General features: G+C 42.2%; 2 protein-coding genes across 2 annotated transcripts in view; both read right to left on the bottom strand.

The window, feature by feature from the left end:
• The window catches only part of LOC138959734 (uncharacterized), a 10,276-nt gene extending 7,451 nt beyond the window's left edge, over positions 1–2,825 (bottom strand). The window contains exons 1-3 of the mRNA XM_070331338.1: positions 2,706–2,825; positions 1,265–1,336; positions 131–358 (exon numbers count right to left, since the gene is read on the bottom strand). Coding sequence (XP_070187439.1) covers positions 131–358; positions 1,265–1,336; positions 2,706–2,730 — 325 coding nt within the window. The 5' untranslated portion in view covers positions 2,731–2,825. The remainder of the gene's footprint in view (positions 1–130; positions 359–1,264; positions 1,337–2,705) is intronic.
• Positions 2,826–9,758: 6,933 nt separating this feature from the next.
• Positions 9,759–23,961, bottom strand: LOC138959355 (transcription factor E4F1-like). The gene is made up of 15 exons (XM_070330785.1): positions 23,102–23,961; positions 22,232–22,501; positions 21,516–21,606; positions 20,907–21,123; positions 20,407–20,533; positions 17,933–18,011; positions 17,435–17,669; positions 17,039–17,125; positions 16,428–16,586; positions 15,750–15,832; positions 15,031–15,188; positions 13,657–13,874; positions 12,535–12,733; positions 11,774–11,961; positions 9,759–11,233 (listed from the first exon to the last, which is right to left on the bottom strand). Exons 1-15 carry the CDS (start codon positions 23,160–23,162, stop codon positions 10,526–10,528), a joined length of 2,880 nt encoding a protein of 959 aa, XP_070186886.1. The 5' UTR covers positions 23,163–23,961; the 3' UTR covers positions 9,759–10,525.
• Positions 23,962–23,967: the final 6 nt, after the last annotated feature.

Raw genomic sequence — 23,967 nt, 5'->3', positions numbered from 1 at the left:
ACACTGCACCCCCAATCTCTCCATACACACACACATCCACAGCCCCCCCCCCCCCCCCCACCCCATCCTCAGCCTATATAGCAAGGTACATCTATGTTGCTACACTTGTAGACAGACGTTAGTGTCTCACCAGTGGCCAGCCAGCACCCCTGAAGACTGTCGTTGAGGTTGCAGACGATGCCGCCGTCACTGGCCGCGTCACACTGGTCATAGCAGGAGGAGTAGCCGGTCCAGCCCGTCTGGTCAGCGTTACACACGTACACCTTCCCCACTCGCTCCTCCACCGCCCTCAGCGTAGGTTGTGAACATCGTCGCTTGGTTTCTGTCAGCTGACTGATGTCCGTCAGTGCTAATGATACTGTGGTGACACACAGGGGAAATGTGCATGACAATGTATATACCACGGTTTCAGGGTTTAACGTTAAGACTTCCAGATCACTATATTTGCCAGAGAACAAGCAAGCAAGTAACTAGCTAATCAAAAAAACCAGCCAACAAACGAAATGCGTCACTAGATTTTTAAAGAGTGCATTCACTCTTTCCGTCATTCAGTCATGATTTTTTTGTTTTTGTTTGCTTAACGCCCAGCCGACCACGAAGGGCCATATCAGGGCGGTGCTGCTTTGACATATAACGTGCGCCATACACAAGAAGACAGAAGTCGCAGCACACTGACAGGCTTCATGTCTCACCCAGTCAGATTATTCTGACACCGGACCAACCAGTCCTAGCACTAACCCCATAATGCCAGACGCCAGGCGGAGCAGCCACTAGATTGCCAATTTTAAAGTCTTAGGTATGACCCGGCCGGGGTTCGAACCCACGACCTCCCGATCACGGGGCGGACGCCTTACCACTATAGGCTAGGCCAACCGTGCCGGTATTCAGTCATGAGGATATGGCTACTTTGTAGAGATAATCAAGGACGCTCTAACACGTAACTCAGAGAAAAGGAGGGGTGTGGTGAACCGCCCACGGGAGACAACGTATAATTATAGGCTACACTTACGTATCCAGTGATTTATGTGTTCTTCAGTCTTAATTGCTTCACCTTTAGTATTGCCTTGAGAAGAAAACCTGACCTCTTTCAAGAGATATTTATTTTATTTTATTTGTTTGTGGTCATGTTGGTTGGATACATGTCTGTTTGTGTGGGGACATACCCGTGAACAAAATCTGTTCACGAAATTGTTTGTTCTTCAAGTGTTCGTGAAAACGACGAACAAAAAACAAAAACAATAATCTGGTACATGCAATTACTCACCAAAAAGAGATAATAGTAGGAAGAGAAAAACCCGACGTAGACACGTCATCACAGTCGCCGTGCGGTCAACCTCTGTTAAAAGTAACAGTCAACAATGCATTGAGCTCGCTCTCTCTGTCTTTGTCTCTCTCTGTCACTGGTGTGTGTGTGTGTGTGTGTGTGTGTGTGTGTGTGTGTGTGTGTGTGTGTGTGTGTGTGTGTGTGTGTGTGTGTGTGTGTAATGTGTGTGTGTGTGTGTGTAAAAGTAGTGTACATGTTCCCTCTTTTTCCCCCTAAAATGTACGTCTTGTTTAAACTAAAGGTATATGTTCAAGACTTGTACTTATAAAAGCACTTGCTGTGGAAAAAGATCCCATCGGACTAGGCTAACGCTACAATCATGTTGTTGTTGTTGGAGAGAGAGAGAGAACGAACGAACGAACGAACTTTATTACTCAAGGATGGAGATTTTAGGCTCACGCCTAGTCTTACAATCTGTCCCTGCTAAACTAAGACATACAAATTAAGACAATAAAAGGACAATTGTCAATCGCAATCATACAGTATTACTAATTACAACATTACCTATACGACTACACAATGCACAATAGAACATTGAAATGTACATGTATGTCAATATAATACAAAGGAAAAGAAAAGTCGACTCGCACACACACGCGCTCCGCATGCCTGCAATCACGTTCGCACTCAATACAACACACACACTCACACACACACACACACACACATACAGACACACACACACTCACACATACATACATACATACACACACACACACACACACACATACACATATGCGCACACACATACACACCGTGCACGCACACACACATACACACACACACACACACATACACACATACACGCACACGCACAGAGAGAGAGAGAGAGAGAGAGAGACTCAGAGAGTACAGTGTGGGTGTGTGTTTGTGTGTGTGTGTGTGTGTGAAACAAGCAGGCTAAACAAAGATTAACCCTTCCCTTCCCTTCCGAATTCGCAAGAGGCAAACCGACATTTTCAAAACTGAAGATGACCAACAAATCATTGTACAACTACATAACTAAAATAAAATAAACCCAAAAGAGGTTTAGAGGCAATAAGAACGACAAGACAAAGAAGATGATGAGGATGGAATGGGAGGGAGAGGGGAAAGATAGGAGTATGGAAGAGGAGAACTGACAATCGGTGCTCAACATTCAGATAGTATAGATACACCATAAAGACATGCGATAAAGTATTATCTACAGCTGAAACCAACCAAATAACCAAGCAAACAAAGGAACAAAAGAGCAAACACATTTTTTTTTCTCGACCTTGGGCTTGTGTCTGCAAAGCATGAACTGTGTGCCAAAACAAAAATGATCAAACCTCATCAAAAGAGAGCTTAGGTGGTAAACTCTCGTTTGTCAGCTATGAACACTGCCAAAAATGCTACATACCCTTGCTATTATCTTGCTGATACATAGGACCACAACCAAAGTCAGCCGAACATCCTCACCGGCTGTACTGTCTCAAGGCATTTATACAGAACGTAATGAGTTCCAGTAAGCTTATGACGTAAAATAATGACGTAATTCTCTAGGTACATCATTGATGTTATTCCAAGCTCACGTGAAAAACGCAGGTGTAACACGAAATTTTTACTCCACGAAAAATGTACTCCGGAGTAAATATTTCGTACGAAATTCTTACTCCGAGTACACATTTCGTACGAGAAAAGAACTCCCCAAGGCACGAAAAAATTACTCCCTCCACGAAATTTTTACTCCCCATTTTTTTCACTTCCAGTAAAAATCTCGTACGCGAAAATGGGATGCGGGCGAAGGGATAATGCCAATAAGTGATCTCGCGCACACGAATGTCGCGCTACCCTCCTTCCACCCCTTCCACCACCAAGACTAACAGGGGACAAGGGAGTAAATATTTCGTACACCTGGCATGGGAAGTTAAGTTGCTCGTGTTTGGGTGAAGTAATTTATTCGTTATTTATTCGTCAGGGGAGTAACATTTTTGTACGAAATGTTTACTCGGAACTCACCTGTCTTGGGGAGTAATTTTCTCGTGAAATGGGGGAGTGCTTTTTTCGTAAAGGGAGTAACTTTTTCGTACGAAATGTTTACTCCGGAGTAAAAATCTCGTGGGAGTAATTTTCTCGTGTTACACCGGCAGGCACCTTCTGAAGAATTCACAATCTGTGCTCTGGCAAATAAAACGAAAAGATGAGATGAAGACACAGACAAACATACTGACGGACAGGCACAGCTTATTCAGGTCTGTCAAACCCACAGGCAGGAGCACACCAGAATTAAAAACATCAGCAACAAAATTGACTCTCTTGTACTGGATAGTCGGCGATTGGCGGAGAGAGAGAGAGAGAGAGAGAGAGAGAGAGAGAGAGAGAGAGAGAGAGAGAGAGAGAGAGAGAGAGAGAGAGAGAGAGAGAATAAAAATACCGACGCCCAAAACAAAGAGGGCGATAAAGTATCCTTAGCGGATTATGACTTTATTCAGTTATTCTGCAGAAAAGACAAATGCTGGAGAAAAACCGTTCTTTTCTGCAGCATTTCTGCATAATGTCATCTTTCGCCGAAGCAGCGTTTTTTTCTGCAGCAAAACATTTTACTGTGCACAGTAAAATTGAAATCAAGAATGCTGCAGTAAAACGGTGCTGTTGTTTTACTGCAGAAAACCTGTTTACATTTTTTCTGCAGCATTTTGTACTGGCTCTTGGCGGATTATGACATTATTCAGTTATTCTGGAGAAAAACCGAAATGCTGGAGAAAAACTGTCTTTTCTGCAGCATTTCTGCATAATGTCATCTTTCGCCGAAGCAACGTTTTTTACTGCAGTAAAACAGTTTTTCTGAAGCATAATGTTTACTTGGTTTTCTGCAGCATTATTGCGATTAACTTTTTCTTCAGAATAGTCTGTGACAGTTTTTCTGGAGAAAAACGAACGACCTTGTAAAGTAGCATTTGTATTCGTCGCCCCCTGGGATAGTCATGCAGACAGACAAAATACATTCGTGTCACGCACAACTATTGGTAATTCTGGATGAGTCCATCTCTCGACAGAGGGGGGCTCGCGTGCTCCAACATTATAATGAGCCAGTACAAAATGCTGCAGAAAAAATGTACACAGGTTTTCTGCAGTAAAACAACAGCACCGTTTTACTGCAGCATTCTTGATTTCAATTTTACTGCAGTAAAATATTTTGCTCCAGAAAAACCCGTTGCTTCGGCGAAAGATGACATTAATTCATTATGCAGAAATGCTGCAGAAAAGACAGTTTTTCTCCAGCATTTCTGTTTTTCTGCAGAATAACTGAATAATGCCAAAATGCTGAAGAAAAAGTGTAAACAGTTTTTCTCCAGTAAAACAACATCACCGTTTTACTGCAGCATTCTTGATTTCAATTTTACTGCAGTAAAACTGTTTTACTGCAGAAAAAAACGTTGCTCTCGCGAAAGATGACATTATGCAGAAATGCTGCAGAAACAAACGGTTTTTCTCCAGCATTTCTGTTTTTCTGCAGAATAACTGAATAAAGTAATAATCCGCTGAGGATAATAAAGACCCAAGTGTCAATGTTGCTCTCTTTCATCCTTACCCCACAGTAATTGCATTAAAATATGCTGTTTAGTCTGTGAGTACATTTTCAATGTTTGTGACAGGGTGAACTGTCACCAATTATAGAGTAAAGCAGTTCTAACTCGGGTGTTATTGTCCAGTCTAGCGTTTGTAATACATGATGCCGATCGATTTGTGTTTTGTGTCAATTCTTATTATATTCTTTAAACTGTAAGTGCTGGAATGCACCTGTGACTTGTGTCCATCTTACAACAGCTGTAGGCAATTATCTGTCTGTTCAGTTAGAAGAACGTTTATATTTTATATGCAACGACTTCATTTTGAGAGTTGTTTTTCTCTTAGATACGCACAGACTGTTTGTTGTGTGGTACGTATTGTTCTGTGCTAGTTGATTCATTCATTAATGGAGTATTGAGTATTTTTTGTTTGCTTTTCAGTGGGTGAATTGGGTGATGCTGAGGAGAGCAGGACACCAAGGATGCAAAGTAGTCATATGTTTGTGTTTGTGTTTGTTTGTTATTTTAGTGGCTTTTAATTGGGCTTTAAATTATGATTAATTAAACAGGTTAAGTTTTTATCTTAAAACTGCATTCTTTGCTTTAAAATCCATAATTCCTAATCCTATGCAAGTGATATTTTGGTACCTCTCACTTTTTCATGTAATTAGTTCTGATTTCAAGCATTCATTGAGTGAGACAGTGGTGATTGTAGTCATGCAAATGGAGCTTTCTTCCTCATGGGTTTTGCATGTGTACTCTATAAGTTTTAACACATTTTTTATTTGGAGGTGGCAGGATTTGGCAATTGCTTCGGAATCTAACTTTGTTGTTGCCTTCAATCGTCCGCCTGGAAGGCCAAGTTGATCACCTGTTCCTCGATCATTCTGGAAAAACAGAATGCGGAACTCACGGAAATGAAGAAGCTGATGGTGAGAGTCCTGAGAGGCTCAAACACTTCACTGGAAGTGCAACCACTCCCTGATGGGGTGGTCTTCCCCCTGTCGTCCTTGGGAGGTTTATGGAACCTGGAGGAACATCTCCTGGACCACAAGAGCCGCCTTGTGGTAGGTTTTTACATTTAGTCAAGTTTTGACTAAATGTTTTAACATAGAGGGGGAATCGAGACGAGGGTCGTGGTGTATGTGTGTGTGTGTGTGTATGTGTGTCTGTGTGTTGTGTCTGTGTGTAGAGCAATTCAGAGTAAACTACTGGACCGATCTTTATGAAATTTTACATGAGAGTTCCTGGGCATGATATCCCCAGATATTTTCTTCATATTTTTGATAAATGTCTTTGATGACGTCATATCCGGCTTTTTGTAAAAGTTGAGGCGGCACAGTCACACTGTCATTTTTCCATAAAATTGATTGAAATTTTGGCCAAGCAATCTTCGACGAAGGCCGGACTTTGGTATAGCATTTCGGCTTGAAGGCTTAAAAATCAATTGATGATTTTAGTCATTAAAAATCTGAAAATTGTAATGAAATTTTTTTTTTATAAAACGATCTAAAAACAATTTCATCTTATTTGTCATTATTTGCTGATTCCAAAAACATATAAATATGCTATACTCGGATTAAAAACAAGCTTTGAAAATTAAAAATATAAAAATTATGATTAAAATTAAATTTCCAAAATCGATTTAAAAACAATATCATCTTATTCCTTGTCGGTTCCTGATTCCAAAAACATATAGATATAATATGTTTGGATTAAAAACACGCTCAGAACGAGCGGTGGACAGACAATGCTACGAGTATTCGGTCTTGCGGAAAAAATGCAGTGCGTTCAGTTTTATTCTGCGAGTTCGACCGAGCTTGACTAAATGTTGTATTTTCGCCTTACGTGACTTGTTATTTCCTGCAATAGTATATATTTGCCTGATTTGATTTGCTTGATTTTTGAGTAGCAAATTTTTTTCATAATAGCTAATTTTTGAAATTGAAATAAGCTTTTTCACCCCCTTTACCTCAGACAAGCATTTTACAACATCCAATCACAGCATAAAGCGGATCGGGGTAAAGGGACTCTTACCCTATGAGACCGCTGAAAATCCTGATATATTTTTTTTAGAAAAACTCTATTGCAGCCTGTTGTTAAGGTTGATTTGTCATTTGTTTTGTTGCGATAGCTGGCGGAGCTTACCATCATTGGCGGTGATACACTAAAAGACAATGTGTATCAACTGCTGAAATCAACGCTATCGGCTCCACTGGCAGAGCAGTTCTGCTGGAGCGGAAGCACTGGTGGGAAACTGGCATTTTCAGATCTCCGGCTGAATGATGTTGTTATGCGTATGTGTTATTCAATCAAAGTTTTCTGAACCTTCCACAAATGGCTGAAAGATTTGTTTCACCAAACCTGCTACATACACAAGAGTTTCACCAATTATTTGCGATTTTTGTCCCGTGCTCAATGCATCCTTGAAGTGCAGTATACATGCATGTCAAGTAGGCTATGTTGCAAACATGGATATATTTGCGCGTGCATGAAACGCGCGCACACACACACATACATTCGCACACCAACTCTCTTTTTCAGACACACACACGCACACACGAACATGACCTCACTCTCTCTCTCTCTCTTAGGCACAAACGAACATTCGCTCACAAACTATCTCTGCGTATCTCTTTCTCAGACACACACGCTCACACATCCTCAAAAACCGACTCGCCAGGGCGCGCATATGATGTGCGCAAGTCTCCCGCCACGAAGACCTCCGGCATCTGATGTTTAAAGTTATTTGTGTCCAAAGACGACTTGACATATCTGGGCTTAGAATTGCATTCCATGGGTAGGGCAGGTATGAAGGAAGATGACTGGAGGGGTTGGTCACTCCTTTGTGTTGTATTCACATCTTCTCTGGCCTAGCTGTAGGCTTCTCCACAGTTCCAGCTGCTCCAAAAATCCAGGAGGGGGCGACCCAGGGCTGTATGTTCCAAGGAAACGGGTTTTTATTCCAAACGCTAAGGGGACAAATACAATAACACACACACAGGTTTGTGAACACAAACTCTCTGTATCTCTCTTTCAAGGGCTGCATGTGGCCAGGAAATATATAGGCTCAACTCCAAAAGCCAAGAGAACACACACACACACACACACACACACACACACACACACACACACACACACACACACACACACACACACACACACACACTAAAATCAAATCAAACGGAACCAGTGACTGCAAATTTATAAAATCAGAATATATTTATTAGCTGCCTTTGGGGAGGAAATGAGTATATACCAATTCAAAACAAAACTGAACACATGAGTTTTGAAGTAGTGTTGCAAATCTATCATCTTTGGCTGCAACAGAAAACATCCTGCTTCCAGCAATGAGCAACAAATTGTTGCCAATCAATTTCCAGTATGTGTACATACATATTTTTGAATGGAAAAAAAGCAAAACATGTTCAAGACGATTAAAGAATACAGAGACAAATAGATTCAAAATCAACAATGAAATAAATTACAAGAAAAGCAAAGAGATGCACACACAGACACACTAACATACACACACCTAACATAATACATTTCTTTGATATATGCTTCACTAGAAAGTCTTCAGTTTTGAAGAATACTGTCAGTAAATTGAGTAATAATCAATGTTTACCAATGAACCCTAGCAGCACTACTGAGATTTGTATTCCCTCGATAGTTGCTATTCCAAAGACCAAAACATCACTGTTGATTTTGGGATAGCAACAAACTACAGTCGGACCCGCTTATAAGGAGCTCGGTTATAAGGAACCTCTTTTTTAAGGAGAAAAAAAAAATCCCCGAATTACATTGTTCTTTGTTATGACTTACGAAAACTCGCTTAGATGGAGCTCGGTTATACGATACCTCTCATATTTGGAGTGAAAAATTAGGCCCAAACCGGCCCTGAGTCCGGTTATAAGGAGTGCCGATAGCACCGGCTTCAAAGTCTGGGAGACTTTCTCCGCCCACACCCATCACTCGGAGAGAAACCGATGATGGTCTTGGTCACCAATCTGTTCACCTCAACTGTTGCGAGATGGTTCTAGTGTGCTTGCAGCAGACCCAGCACAGTACAGATCCACTTCTGGAATCTTACGCTAAATGTGTCTCAAGACACACATTTTGTAGTCCTGGCATCCTGAAAGGCAGAGGCCCCAACCTACAGGTTTGCTTCCATACCAAAAACGCCTCCAGACACGGGAACTTGGGAGCAGAGGCAACAGCTCCGCTTGAACCTCAGAAACCAAATGTGCCTCCAGACACACAGATCCCTTAGACGGCCGAGGCTAGGCCTCTAAGGTTCTCTTGTACCTAATCGCCTCCTGACTCTGCATCAGATTGCTTGCGCTGGCATCTGCTTACATAGACCCACATTAAGTCACCACCGAGTGGTAGAAACAGACGACATTTGGTAGCAATGACTGCCAGCTTCACGGTAATGCGTACCCCTAGCGCGGGTGATCTGCTTGGGTGGGAATGTTCTGAGCAAAACACTATGTGTTACTCCATACCCCCCGCCCTCCATGGAACTTCTTGACCCCAACATATTGGGTGGGGAGTTTGACCAGTCGGCTTTAAAACCGGTTGTCACTTTCAGCGTGGGTTCAACCCCCAAGTTCGGCGCGGGATGCGTGTCCCAGAGTCAACTTTGTGCAGACTCTCCTCGGTGTCCGAACACCCCCGTGTGCACGCATGCGCACGATTAAGATCCCAGGGTCACAGCGAAAGCCTCAGGCCTTGGAAACACGAATACATGCATGCAAAAATATGAAGCCCGGGTGTCCGTTCGGCCAACAGCCAATAAAGTAACTATTTCAGCAATGACCCAACCCGGTCCCTAGCCCATTTCAGGTCTCCTCAAGCAGCCGGCAGCCAGCTGTCTACATCCTCCCCCCCCCCCCCCCCCCCCCCCCTTGAATTTTCATTTTTTCATTTTTCTACAAAGCCGGGTTTTCCCATGCCTCTAATGGCTTTGCCGTGAGGGCGTAAAACTTACATTTTCTTCCACCGGCTTCAAATCCTGTTAGGGGAGAATTATCCGCCTTTGCTTTCGCGGAAACTTCCGTTCATCGCTAAATGCCCTACCTTCGATCTGGATGCAGAAGTTAAAATGTCTGAAAAGAGAGGAACAAATTACTGTTGTTCCATAGACATGAGCCTAAAGGGGCATTGATTTTCAATCCGCTGTGAGAGAGAGAGAGAGAGAGAGAGAGAGAGAGAGAGAGAGAGAGAGAGAGAGAGAGAGAGAGAGAGAGAGAGAGATAGAGAGAGTGATAGAGATAGAGAGAGAGAGAGAGAGAGAGAGAGAGAGAGAGAGAGAGAGAGAGAGAGAGAATACTGACACTGAAAATGCAGAAGCCCGCTTATAAGGTAGTTGGGCTTGGGTTACTCCTTATATCCGAGAGCTCTGTTATAAGGAACCTCGGTTATAAGGAGTAAAAAATTTGGTCCCCGAGCGCTCCTTATAAGCGGGCCCGACTGTACAATTCCCTTGCAGAAACTTTCCTCTCAACAATATGTTTGAGACAAGCACTTTGATTTTGTTTGTTCCATACTGTTGAACGGCACAGTCCAGTTCCTGGCAGACCATGGACAAACAGCCGGTCGAATGCAGATGAAAAAGTGCACAAGTTTCCAGTCAGTTTTTCACAACTCACAATTCTCATTCCTTTGCTCATGAAGTGGTTTGAGCCTTGGTGACAACCACCTGAATCTCGACACCATGCTCCCCTCCTGTGCTCTCAACCATGTCAGCGACCATCATGGCTTGCTTGACAGCATCCGCCACCTGGTCCCCTCCCACCACCGTCACAGGGCCAGCGGCAGTCTCAACTGTGATGGCGCCTGTGTTATGACTAGCATCTGTGTGCTTAGTTATTGCATCTGTGACATGACTGCTGTCTGCATGCACAGTGATAGCATCACTGACAGGAGCTGTTTCGGCATGGACTATGACTCCACCTGTCTCTGTCTGTACTGTACCTGAACCTCCGCTAGTGTCTGTGTGTACAACTATGGATTCTAAGGCTGCAGAGCTGTTCTCGGCCTTCACACTGTCGCTCTCTACTGTTTCTGTTTTGACAGTGAGCGGGCCGGAGTCTGTCTCCACAGTCAAGATCTCTCCTTCACCGTCACTCCCGGGCATCATGGTCACGGTTGACAGCTGGTCGGAATCCACAGGCATTGTGGCGAGCGTCATACCGGTGCTGGAGTCAATAATGCGATAATGGTTTCCTGGCTCACTGACCACCACGTAAGAGTGCTCACCGCCAGTCACATGGCTGAGAATGGTGTCTGGGTCGATGTTACCATCTGTGACAATCTCCACGTTCTGTATGTCTTCTGAGGCCAGGTCTGTGTGAAGTACCACATACTCTGTTGTCTGCAACGAAACAAGGGATTTGGACAATGAGTCAAAAAATTCAAACACGAGAAAAAGGAAACAAGAGCAAGAACAATTGACACAAAAGTAATGAAAGTATTGGTGGATGTGTAAAATTCAATCTTTTTAACCCAATGAACTTGAAAAAGTGCAAAAACAAAAAAACAAAAAGAGAAAAAAAGGGACATTTCATTTTGCTCCTGTCTCATACACACCCCTCCCTGCCCTCTCCTCAACACCTCCTTCCCCATTTTCCACAAGGTACTGCTGTGTGCTGTCCACTACAGAGGAGAATTCAGCCAGAAGGGTAAACAAGTTAATTCTTATTACAATGGAATCCCCTTTGACCTAAAAAATCTGAGAAAATAAAGGGAGGGAATCTTACAATGGGGTTAAATAAAAAGTGGTTATGAACAGAAAATCTGAGAAAAAAAAAGGGAGTCTTAAAATGGGGGATCTTTAAAGGGAGGTTCCACTGTACCAGACTCCTGTTCTGCTTACTCACACACATCCCACCTCCCAACACCAAATCCCCTTTACCTGAGTCTCTCCATCCGACAGCCCATCGGCCACAATGTACTGCTGTGTGTCGGCCACCACAGAAGAGAACTCGGCGAGCACGGTAGGCATGTCATGGCCTGAGTCATGCTCTTCCCTCTCCTCCACGTCTGTCTCCTGCTGGTCTTCTCCATCCACCGGCATGTGGCCAAGATGGTAGTTACACTGCACTGTAACAAAATACAAAGATATTTGGCTTTGGAAGGCTTCTCTTTTTCATGTTTGCCTCAGTACTTTTACGGATGATAGTGATAATGACACTTGCACCTTGAGGCGAGTAATCGAGTAATTGCCTGCTTCACAAACAGCTAAATTCTAATTTGGACACTTCCAAGTGATGTACAAACACAGATTTTGAGCGTCTAACTGACTGCTTCAAATTCACAGGCTGCTAAATTCTCGACTTTCTCACATCCTTTTCTGATTGACACATTACTGCACATGTACTTCACTTTGTTGCTTCTCTTTTAAGAGTCCAAATCATTATGCCTTTCCACTAATTAAATGCTGAACTCACCCCTGTGTTACCTCACTTTCCCAGCAGTGTAATAGTCCACAAAAGTCAAAGGAAAAAAACACAACAAACTTAATCTGAGTAGCTGGTCTTCAAATTAAGAGATTTCATTGCTGCATTGGCCTAACAATCAAAAGATTCTCATAACCGCTCTAGAATAACTGCTCTGAGCAACTCAAAATCTTTCCATCTTCATTTTCATTGCCTTTAAATGTTTACACCAACATACCTTTTGCTTTGAGATGTCTGTTCAGAGTGCCATGCTCCGCAAAGCCACGCCCACACCGGGGACATCTGAACGGCCTTTCTCCAGTGTGGGTGCGAATGTGACGCTGAAGAGACCCTTTCTCACGGAATTGGCGTTGACAGTTGCGACACTCGTAGGGAAAGAAGTCGTTGTGTGTTCTTGTGTGAACTTTCAAGGCATTCTGAAAAACAGCGTTAATATTCATCCGACATGATTTTTGAGCATTTGTTTTGGTAATGTACTTTTAACTATCACAATTGACAAGTTCAACACTCATGGGGAAAGAAGTTGTTCTTTCTTCTTTATTTGGTGTTTAACGTCGTTTTCAACCGTTCAAGGTTATATCGCGACGGGGAAAGGGGGGAGGGGGGGATGGGATAGAGCCACTTGTTAATTGTTTCTTGTTCACAAAAGGACTAATAAAAAAATTGCTCCAGGGGCTTGCAACGTAGTACAATATATGACCTTACTGGGAGAATGCAAGTTTCCAGTACAAAGGACTTAACATTTCTTACATACTGCTTGACTAAAATCTTTACAAACATTGACTATATTCTATACAAGAAACACTTAACAAGGGTAACAGGAGAAACAAAATCCGTTAGTCGCCTCTTACGACATGCTGGGGAGCATCGGGTAAATTCTTCCCCCTAACCCGCAGGGGGTGAAAGAAGTTGTGTTGTGTGAACGTTTACAGCATTCTGAAAAACAAGATTCATATTTATTCAACATGATCTTTTAGCAATTATTCTGGTACTTTTTACCATAATAGTTGACAAGTTCAACACTCACAGGGAAAAAAGACGGTGTGTGTTCTTGTGTAAACTTTTAAGGCATTGTGAAGACAGTATCCATGGGTTCCAAATTCACCTAATTTGACTTTTGACCTGCATTTCTGGTTCGTCTTAAAATTACTTTATCAAATTAAAAACAAAAGTATTTACCATTCTCTTATTAGTTCTGCAGTTTCTCTTTCAAATATGTTACCATCAATCACTACATTCATCTTTGGTTTTGTGCAAATTTCTTTCAATACATTACACAAGAAAATGTTCTCAACATCTGTGCATGTAAATTTAACTTGGACTCTGATGCTATACTTACATTGGTCTTAAAGGCCTTGTCACATGCGGCACAAGGAAATGGCCGCTCGACATTATGGATCTTCAGGTGTTCACGCACATGTCCTATCCGCTTGAACAGCTTTCCGCACTCCCCACACTTGAAGTTGCGTTCGTCAGTGTGAACAATGAGGTGCTTGTTGAGTGCGTCTTTAGTCACAAAGCTTTTGTGGCACACATGGCATTCATGAGGCCTGTCACCTAACATCAGAAAGTAAATATTTAAGTAAATAAAAAAACACAAATAAAAGTAAATTTTTTTAATAATATTTTCATTGAATGGACAGCAGAACATGCTCAGCAAATAGGAAAACGCAACAATTCCAAATAAGACATTCACAGCACACTTTCTTTCTACATGAAACAAAGTCAAACAACCTACATAAATCTAGAACCCCCTCCCCCACCCACCCCATTTCAAGACCCTATCCCACCAGGCTCCTCCTAGCACCCCGTATTTAATCCCCATCCCCTTTGACATAGAAAAAACACACTTATCCTTGCAAATTTTCTTTTGGTAAAGTACTATTAACCCCTTCACTGGCCAGCACGTACTAGATACATGGTCATGTTTGGTTTGTCATACGCCCATACACGTCCTAGGTACGTGGCATTTACATCAGCACTTTTCAGGACATTTGTGAAAACTAAATGGAAGGTAACCACAGTCCAACTTCTTGTAGGGGTTTAAACACAGTTCTTTCCCATTGACCGTTCAGATAAGTTAGTACCACATGGTAAAAACATTTTTAGAAGTTTTTTTCCGATCTCTAACATTCAAAATGGCGGCCGAAAGTCGGACATCAACTCGTAGACCTCTTTTTAAATGATACAGTGTTCTGGAAGCTCTACAAGAAGTGATTTATGGATTACCACACAGAAGAATACTGTTATGGGCTGTAATGTGAGTACCTGATGTTTGATACCAGTTTTAGCTGTGTTTTCTGCGGTTTTACATGCTGCAGTGTGTGTGTGAAAGTTTGGAAACTGTAATTTTTGACAAAAATGGTCAATATATCGATTTTTACTATAACTATCACAAACAAAGTCCAATGATCATGTTATCAGATAATAGCCAAGGGTGTAAGCAAACCACATGCCAAAGATCGAAGAGATATCTCAATAAATGATTGAGCAGTGAACAGATTAGTGAACCTACCGAAGAAAGCGAAATTTGCCCTGGCGCACAGCAATACCAAAATGCTGTTATACTGTGGCAGTGAAGGGGTTAATGAACAAAACAGGATTGTCCCTCATTGGCCACTGCTGCCACCGAGGATGTTAAATCTGAAGCTCATTATCAGAGAGAAAAATGCACAAAAGATATACCTCAGAAATAAAGGCAGCATCGCCATACCTGTGTGACTCTTCATGTGCTGTTTGAGGTAGCTGTTGCCGCGGAAGGCTCGGTTGCAGATGGGACAGCGGCTGATGGCGAGGGGGCTCACGCCTTCTGTCAGCTGAGCCTCGGAGCTGGGAAACTCCAGCAGCTGCTTCACCGCCATCTGGGCGTCTCTGTGGTAATGGCAAGATGGAGATGTTATAGGCATGCACCTCACATGCATTTAATTGTACCCTGTTGCAGTTTTCTGCCATAAGGAATGGTTTCTTATCATAGCTGATTCATACTTAATACAAAACTGCTACCATTACAAAACCAATAGCCTGTGTGGAGGGGTAATTTTTGTATGAAATAATTTCTTAACAGACACTAGTGTAAATCTGTCAAAATAATTCATCACTAAATGTTCACTTTTCACAGAAAGCACCCAGGCTCTGGATTTGGGCATGTGTCCAGGTAGGGGTGGCATTATACCATGTAATAGTCTGGCCAGAACTGAGATGTTGTCTTTAAGCCTTTACACGGGAAGGACTGTGCAGCGCATGCCTTTAGTTTTACAGGTATGTTTTGGGGGAGATTCTGGATGGGGTAGTTTCTCCTGTCAAAGATACCCAGCTAAACAACTGATATGAATAGAAATAAAATCAAAAATGCATGCCAGTATAAATTATTACGGCTGCAATGGTTGAACTGGTGACACTAACATTGACACAAAGCCGAACAAACTGTCTCACATGTTATCCCTGGCAGTGTGCTGACTGTTCTCCTTGCTGATGTCACTGTCCACTGGTGGAAGCAGAATGTTCGGGTCAGTGCCCTGTACAACAAAAATGCACAGCACATTTATTTATTCATTAGAATAAAGCAAACAAGAGAGAGAGCGAGAGAGAGCGAGCGAGCGAGCGAGCGAGCGAGCGAGAGAGAGAGAGAGAGAGAGAGAGAGAGAGAGAGAGAGAGAGAGAGAGAGAGAGAGAGAGAGAGAGAGAGAGAGAGAGAGAGAGAGAGAGAGAGAGAGAGAGAGAGAGAGAGAGAGAGAGAGAGAGAGAACAGGTTGAATGTTGTCAAGAAAAAAACAGCAACACAGCAACAAAAAAAGAAGAAATGTACAGTAGATATTTTTTCCATCAGAAACAAAGTAAAGTACAAGAATCTAAACACACACACACACACACACTCTCTCTCTCTCTCTCTCTCTCTCTCTCTCTCGAGATAGAGAGAGAGAGAGAGAGTGCAGTTGCCGAGCTACAATTTCCTCATTCATTGTCACTTGGAAGCCTATTGCTCATGGACAACTGCCCAAAATACAGTATGTGAAGCAAAACAAATAACTCGACCCTTCAAAATGCACGAAAACCTATAAAGTGTCTGATTATATGACCAGATGACGCATTAGACACATGTAAAGCACATACTTTGAGTTGACTGAGGTGCTTGGACTGCATGTGGCTACGCAGGTCGTCACGCTGCTCAGTGGTAAAGTGACAGAAACCGCAGTGGTAAGGAAAGTCAGCCAGGTGCGAACGCAGGTGGACACGCAATGCCTCCAACTCCAAACAGTCCTCCTTGCACACCTGCATATCCACAGAAAATTGTATCATTCATTTTTATGTCATTTCAGGGGTTGAATTAACAGGTAGTATCAAGTGCTTGATTGCTACAATCTGAAAGTATCGGAAATAAAAGTTGCACACCTCCATGCTCACTGGTTGAAATTTCATTTGACAGACTTTTTCCCAACTAAAATGTTGTGATCATTGTATGTCAGACATTGTTGTACTGGTTCCCCTAACAAACTAATCAATTTCCAGGAGAATGGGGATTTGTGCTTGAAAAATATACCAGTTCTGAAAATGGCTAGCATGATCACAGCTTCATCGTTGCACCTTTAATTTGTGTGAGCTACAAACAAGCAAGCGTCAAACAGCAAACAAACAGAAAAAAAGCAGCAGCGACTGACAATTGAAAGCTAACAAGCTAAGAAAAACAAGTACGTTGTACATGTATCAGACACAGGAGTCCTTACCCTGCACTGTGTTGGAGTCAAGGACTGCATGCTTGAAGCAGCCACCAGTTCTCCCACTTCACTCTCTGTCACCTCTCCCTCCTCCATCTGTCAGAAAACAAAGACACAGAAACTCTCGAATCAGCAACATGTCAACTGCACATCATATTTGCCTTCATTATAAAACTTACATTGTACCAGAAGAAGGTATTTATAATTCATTTTTTTAACCATGTATGTATTTAACCGCTCACAGCAGGAAAAATCAGGTTCACAATATTAAACGTAACTCTCACCGCAGCTGATACCTAGTGCAAATCTTCAAAAGCTCGCTGTATACAAAATACATCAACAACACAGAATCCGCAGTTTAAGTAAACAATCAACAAGATTTTTCAACATCTAGTCAGAACTCACCAAATGTTCACCCAGTGAGGACACAGTTTCGTTGTTGCTGACCACTTGCGCCTCGGTGAGTATCTGCTCACCGTTCTCCCCCTCCGTCATCACCATCACCATCTCACCAGGCACCATGGAGACGAAGCTGTCGTTGGCTTTCTCATCTGAAACCACTGCTGGAATGTTCGGAACATAATTCCACTTCTTGCCGTAGCGAGGGAGGTCCGCATCTGATTTGGCCGTACATGGATTTCTGAGAGAAAAAAACGAGAAAAAACCCAGTAAGTTTAAAATATAAAACAGCATCAAGAATTACAGAAGTGTATGTAGTTTCTGAAAGTTGTTACTGTTGTCTCGTAAAGCAATGCCTGCTGGTAGGATGGCCTGGTTTTCAGTCAAACCCCTTCAAAACAGCTAGAATGAAAGACAACAAAAATATAGAGCGACAGTAAACAATTGAACAGTAGATCTAACAGAAAATCAGAAAGGACAATTTTTGTTTGTAATGGGTCTCACCTGGAGCGTTGGTGTCTGGTAAGAGCACCTGACTCAGCAAACTTGCGACCACAGTCTTCACACGAGAAAGGGCGCTCACCTGACGAAAAAAGCTTCCGGTCAGTAACACGTTCTTTACAGAAAAAACTGAAAGTGGAGTGAGAAAAGAATGCACATGAAACACTTAATTATTTTTGTTTCATAATCCTGTCATACTGCAATTTGATCCCCATTCAAGTTTTGCATAAACTCCTCACCTACAGTTAAATCACTTTTTGCAATACATGTACTGGTCTACTTTTTAGAACTATACTTGTATTACAGTGACACCTGTGTTGTGAAGCCCCTCCGATGAGAGGAAACATCCATTTTGAAAGAACACCTGTATGCCTTTGTCTAATAACTTGACCAAAATCTACCTGGCGTGAAAGGCCACCAGCAATGTAGGGACATTTTTGGCTGGTCCGAATGGCATTCTTACATTGCAAGTACTATTGTACAATTCAAAAGGCTAAAGTAAATAATAATAATGCAATTCAAAATGAAGAAAGTGCAGGCCTTCAAAAGAGTATGCATTGAAATGTTTAAGGATCTTTACATCATTCCTGCAACAAGCTTCTACCAGAAAGAGAAAATCAGGTGTGGGATTGGCTGAGAGGAAATACCTCTCAAAATCTAGGGAGGTCCGGAAACATTTTTTGAAGCATAATCAAAATCTACGCATTCTAGACCAAATCCAGTGTAAGTTGGGCAAAAGTCAGTATCAAAATCAACTACAGCAGTCCCTCTCATGAATGGACACCCTTGGGCCATAGCAAACCTGTCCGTACATTGCAGGTGGCCGGTCACGGGAGGGGTGACCACGGGAGGGGTGACCACACCACCCCCTCCCCCATACACTCACACAGAGACACACACACAACATGTTTGAGTCTATGCTAACCACTTCTTGTGGCTACTAAACGATAACATCCAACTCCTAATATTTTGTTAAACGCTCTGCAAAAAATGATTTGTATGAATGGTGTTGAAAAGAAGAGATAAAATAAATCCTCAAGGCAGTGAACGCACTCACCATGCACTGACATCATACGAAATCAGCCACACAAACACAGCACAAAGGCAGGTGTGCAGATGCTTTGTGAGAATAAGCGTTGAAAACGAGTTTGAATAAAAACCAGCAGATAGAGCCGCATGTCATAATCATTCTTCTTGTCTGGCTTTATTGACTGCATGCCGATCTTGTGGCAGTGACTTTTCACTCTTCAGTCGGAAATACACTGTACACGACACCGCTCTCACTCTCCCTCACTGACTACCCTAAGCCCTGACAACTGATCCTTGGAAATTGTTTGGAAGAGTACACCTCTCTATTTCTCTCCAATGCTCTTCCTGCTGACATGCAATGACACCGGACACCCCACTGAGTTTAGCCAGCTACCCCCCCCCCCCCCCCCCCCCCATCTCTCCCTCCTCCCAGCCATGTACTGTTTGGTGCTGTGGCCAGAGAGGTGTCACCGGCTATATGAGGCGAGCTGCACTGTTCACTCAGAGCAAAACCAGTTGACTGTGTCTAACTTTTGACAAAGCAACACAACTGAAGGGTTCACAGATTAGGCAACCGACTCACTGGTCAAGGCTGTGGGGAAACAAGAGTATCTTGTCAATGAAAGAGGTTACACACAGACACGCGATGTTGAGAACGGTGGCCGATTTTTCACTCTCTTTCTCGGAGGGCCTTCATCGACTGTGGCTTCTGTTGCTTACGTCCAACAGATAAGAATAAAGAGCATAGTGCAGTTTCATGTTGGCATCTTCGCATTTGAAAACAAGAAAGTGCGTGTACTTCACTCCTGACCCAAATTAACCCCCTCCTGATGGGTACACGTGCACCCAAGTTAACAGAGACTGTCATCACACCTTAGCGGTTGTGACCTTTGTACCAAGAGCCGGACTGCTCCGTTATCGATTTTGGTGTGGTGAAAATTTGACGATGGTCTGTCCGTATTGTGCAGGTATGACCTGCTGTTGGGACCGAAAATTAGTGTCCGTGTCCACGTTTTGCAGGTGTCCGTTTAAGGGGGGAAAATATAGAAGGAAAACACTCTGTGCCGAGCAAATGTGTCCGTACATGTCAGGTGGCCCCTCACGCCGGGGGCCGTACATTGCAGGGACTGCTGTACTTGGCTCACTGAGACGAGCTGGAGTCAATCATCTTTTTTGCATTCAGAGCTGTTCTGTTTAAAGACGCCTAAGTGATTTGAGAATACAAAATGCTCTTGCGGATTTTTAACTTTGGACTTTTTCTTCTTCTGAAAAAACAAATTTTCCTCTGAAATGTAATTTCTAAACCTCTGAAATGAGTGGATCCACGGACCATCCTTATGCCTGTAAATACTGGTACAGAGAAAGGCAGAAAAAAACCCAAAATGTTCACCTAGCGGCAGTGCCAATTACCCGCATAGAATATGTGAGGATGACTTCTATATATATACCTGTGTGTCTTCTGGTGTGTCTGACAAGAGACCCCTTGGTTTTGAATGCATATGGACAGTTCTCTATGGGGCACTTATATGTTCGTAGATTCGAATGAGTCAGCATGTGCGTCTTCAACACTGCCACCTGTAAAACCAAAACAGTTCACTTTAGCACCACTCATACAAAATACACACACATCAGAAAGGAAAAACATCTGGAGGTGAAAGCATACATCTTGAAATTTTGAAAGTTAAACTTGAAAAGAAAATGATTGACCTGTCCCAGAACTATCAAGTATAGTTTCAGAACAATCTTCTGTCTTCCAGGCGTACAAAAAAATCATAGAAACATTCCCTAAAGCAGAATTATCTTATCACAAAATAAAGTTCATTGCTATGAAAACTTATTATGCAACCATTCTCTGAAAAGAATGATTAACCAGAAGCGCCAGATGATGGCAGAAGATCTAACATATAATAACATTACACAAGAACACGTAAACGGTCAGGACACAAACCTCTTTGAAAGCAAGTCCGCAGACGTCACAGCTGAATGGACGAGGCCCGTAGTCTGGCTTCTGACGCTTGATACCACCCTCTTTCTTTACAATGTAGTTGGCATCATCGATCTCTCCGTCTTCATCCTCGGCCCCTCCTTCGTGCCCCTCCATTTCTTCATCACTGTCAGCCTCTGCTTTGTGGTCATACTCTATGTGCCACTTCAAGGTCGCCTCTCTGTTAACAAACACAATTTCAAATTACATGTGAGAAGATTCAAAAACATTCCTACACTAAAATTCAACAGATCTTAATTGACATAGTTTGTCACCTATACATTTGAATTGGGAGTATGACTGACACTCTGACAAACACTAAACAACATTAGTTATTTGCACAAGGTTTCTATTCAACCATATTCAGCTCTGAAGTCTAAACGCTGACACTGACAGAAACTCTGTGCATTTGTGCATGCCTGTTTGCGTGTGCGTTCTCATGTAAGTGACAGTTTGCAATAAACTAGCACACCTGAATTAAAACAAATAACAGAACAAATGACAAAGAAACAAGTAAAAAAAAAAACATCCTCGTTTGTTAACAGTCGATCAGTTTCATTATTCTATGTGTACCTGCTAAATTTGCGATCACACTTTGTGCAGATGTAAGTGTTCCTCTCTGCTATCAGCTGAATGTCAACGGCTGGACTTCTCTTCTTCCTCCCTGTACAGAAAAGCATCACTTCCTTAGTAAGTTCTTATCTTACCCCTAGTATTACCAGAAATTAATTTGACTGACAGTATAGGTCAAAATCTTGAACCCTCCATTCTTGCAATCAGATGTCTGTCTTTGTAATCAGATTTATGCGACTTGATTTTTGTAGAAAAGCCACAAATGATGAACCATGAAAAAAGAGCAAAAATGAAATATATATTTATATAAATTGGTCAGAAACTTTAACAGCCAATCAGAGATGAAAAGAAAAGAGTGCTAATACTGACTGATACAACAACGTTACCAATTAAAACCTAAACAGATTACGACTTACATGCACACGAATACACATGCTGAGACACACATACTGAATCTTCAACAAAAGCTTCCTTTTCCCATAACAAACAGCATCAATACTACATTTTGTATGAGGGTTGCAGGGGTGGGGAATGGGTGGGATGGACGGGGTGGAAGTTGGGGGTCAATATAAGTAAGAAGTCAGTGTTTAACTTTAATCACATAATTATGTGCAGCACTGCTTCTAAAATACTCCTGTCAGTGTCAACAGCGCCACCCCACCCCATATATTATTATGACCCAAAATGACAAAGAAAACCCCAAAGTGTCAATATACTTTTGCGTCTTGGTTTCATAGAGGATGCTAGTTCTGGATCGTGTGCACCATTTCCCTCTTGGTCAGCTGCGGCAGAAGACTGTTCAAATGGTTCCTTCTTCATCAAGGTGGGAAGAACCATTCGCCTGTCGCCAGGGGCGCGATTGTACGCAACCTTGAACTTGTCATGTTTGACCTTGTGTTCCAAGTAGGCCTCAATCTTGTTAAACACCTGCTTGCACTTCTTGCAGAAGTGAATGTCGTCTTCATCGTCATCATCAGTAATAACACCTGTCAAATATAAACACAGTTATGTATGTAACTTATAACCAATATAAGTTACAAATCTGGTTAATAACTTTCATTATTGGCATGCACAAATAAAGATTGTCACAAAAAATAGGCCAATAACAAATAGGCCATGGCTGCTCGTCCTGCGAGCATTGCTTATGACCTATACACCCATACCTTCCTGATGGAGATTTACCAAGTAAGAGTTAGTCTGGAGCTATTTATAGAAGAGATAGTCTGGTACTTGTGTGCACTTGACACTGAATTGTCAGCCAAGAACACACATCATCTGTACACAGTTCAGCCAACCCGTCCATTTAAAACAATCCCCAACTTTTTACGCAAGCTGTAAATGCGTTAAAAAAAAAGGGGGAGCCATGAGAGTAGACCGTAGTATAATATCTTGAAGAATCGAAAGTCCATCTGACTGCTTCAAAACATGCTCACAGTTTCGGACGGTACGAAGTGGCAGCCATATTGTTTTCAATAAAAGGCGAGCCGTGTGTGCACTGACTGCTTCATTTAACAGTACAGACGTCTTTGGATCATTTAAAATAGTTAACTTCAATTAACAAACAAGTTAATAAATTCGTCTGCTACCTTGCGCTTCCAAGTAGGCAAGAGTGTCGGCGGTGGGACTGTCGTTCTGCTTAGTTTCCATCACACAGCTTTTGCGACAACCAGCAAGTTAACTTCGGCTATATCCGGTGGCTACGGACTTTACCGAAGAAGAAAAGAGGGGTTGTATTCACTTCCGGAATTGAAGTTAAAACCGAAAGTGCATGACTTAAACTTTACTTTCTTTATTTAGTGTTTAACGTCGTTTTCAACCACGAAGGTTATATCGCGACGGATGACTAAAACTCCTTTTGTTAAACTATTTTGTACACACTCTTGGTAAAGCGCATAATAAGAACAGGTTCTACGATCAATCTGACGTAAGCTTACTCTGGAAATCATTATCATTTTTCTCTTTCAGTGTACATCTGTTTTTCAGTCTCAGTCTTGCCGAGCATAACCTGGATAAAGTCTGATTCAAATGAGTTACTCAGTCAGTTTTTAGAGCCTCATATGTCTGCAGCGTTCGGGTTTAACCGCATGCATACAGACACCACTGTTTCACAAATACTCTCTGCAAAATATTTAGATTAAATAAGTTCAGATAATATGCATTATCATTGGTTTTACCAATTTATAAGCTTAGTCGATCACTAAGGTTGACGGCGTGCAAGCGCACCAGGTTTTACTGGGAAAATCAAACGTTTTTCATTATTACCGTTTCAGTTACTGTATATCAGACTTATTTTCCCACCCGTTTTAAACACTTGCTTTTTCTAATTTTAGTCAGAAACATAGAGTAGCCATATCGAACTTGTTCTAGCCGGTTAAACTTGACATGTATTAAAACTGAGTCTTATTGCAGAGCTATCTGCTTTCAATTTACACGCTGCCGGTAATCTCGCAGT

Source organism: Littorina saxatilis, linkage group LG2 (assembly GCF_037325665.1).
Source record: "Littorina saxatilis isolate snail1 linkage group LG2, US_GU_Lsax_2.0, whole genome shotgun sequence".
In the NCBI taxonomy this organism is placed as follows: domain Eukaryota; kingdom Metazoa; phylum Mollusca; class Gastropoda; order Littorinimorpha; family Littorinidae; genus Littorina; species Littorina saxatilis.
Note: the sequence above shows the minus strand (reverse complement) of the source record. Positions and strands in the feature narration are given on the sequence as shown.

Bases quoted from the DNA above. Each gene is read 5' to 3' on its own strand.
- LOC138959355 (XM_070330785.1), bottom strand. From the start codon at position 23,162: ATGGAAACTAAGCAGAACGACAGTCCCACCGCCGACACTCTTGCCTAC. The intron at 16,587-17,038 runs GTAAGGACTCCT...GTGGATATGCAG, and splicing joins TGACTCCAACACAGTGCAGG to GTGTGCAAGGAGGACTGTTT. The intron at 11,234-11,773 runs GTAAAGGGGATT...GTTTCGTTGCAG, and splicing joins TGTCGGATGGAGAGACTCAG to ACAACAGAGTATGTGGTACT.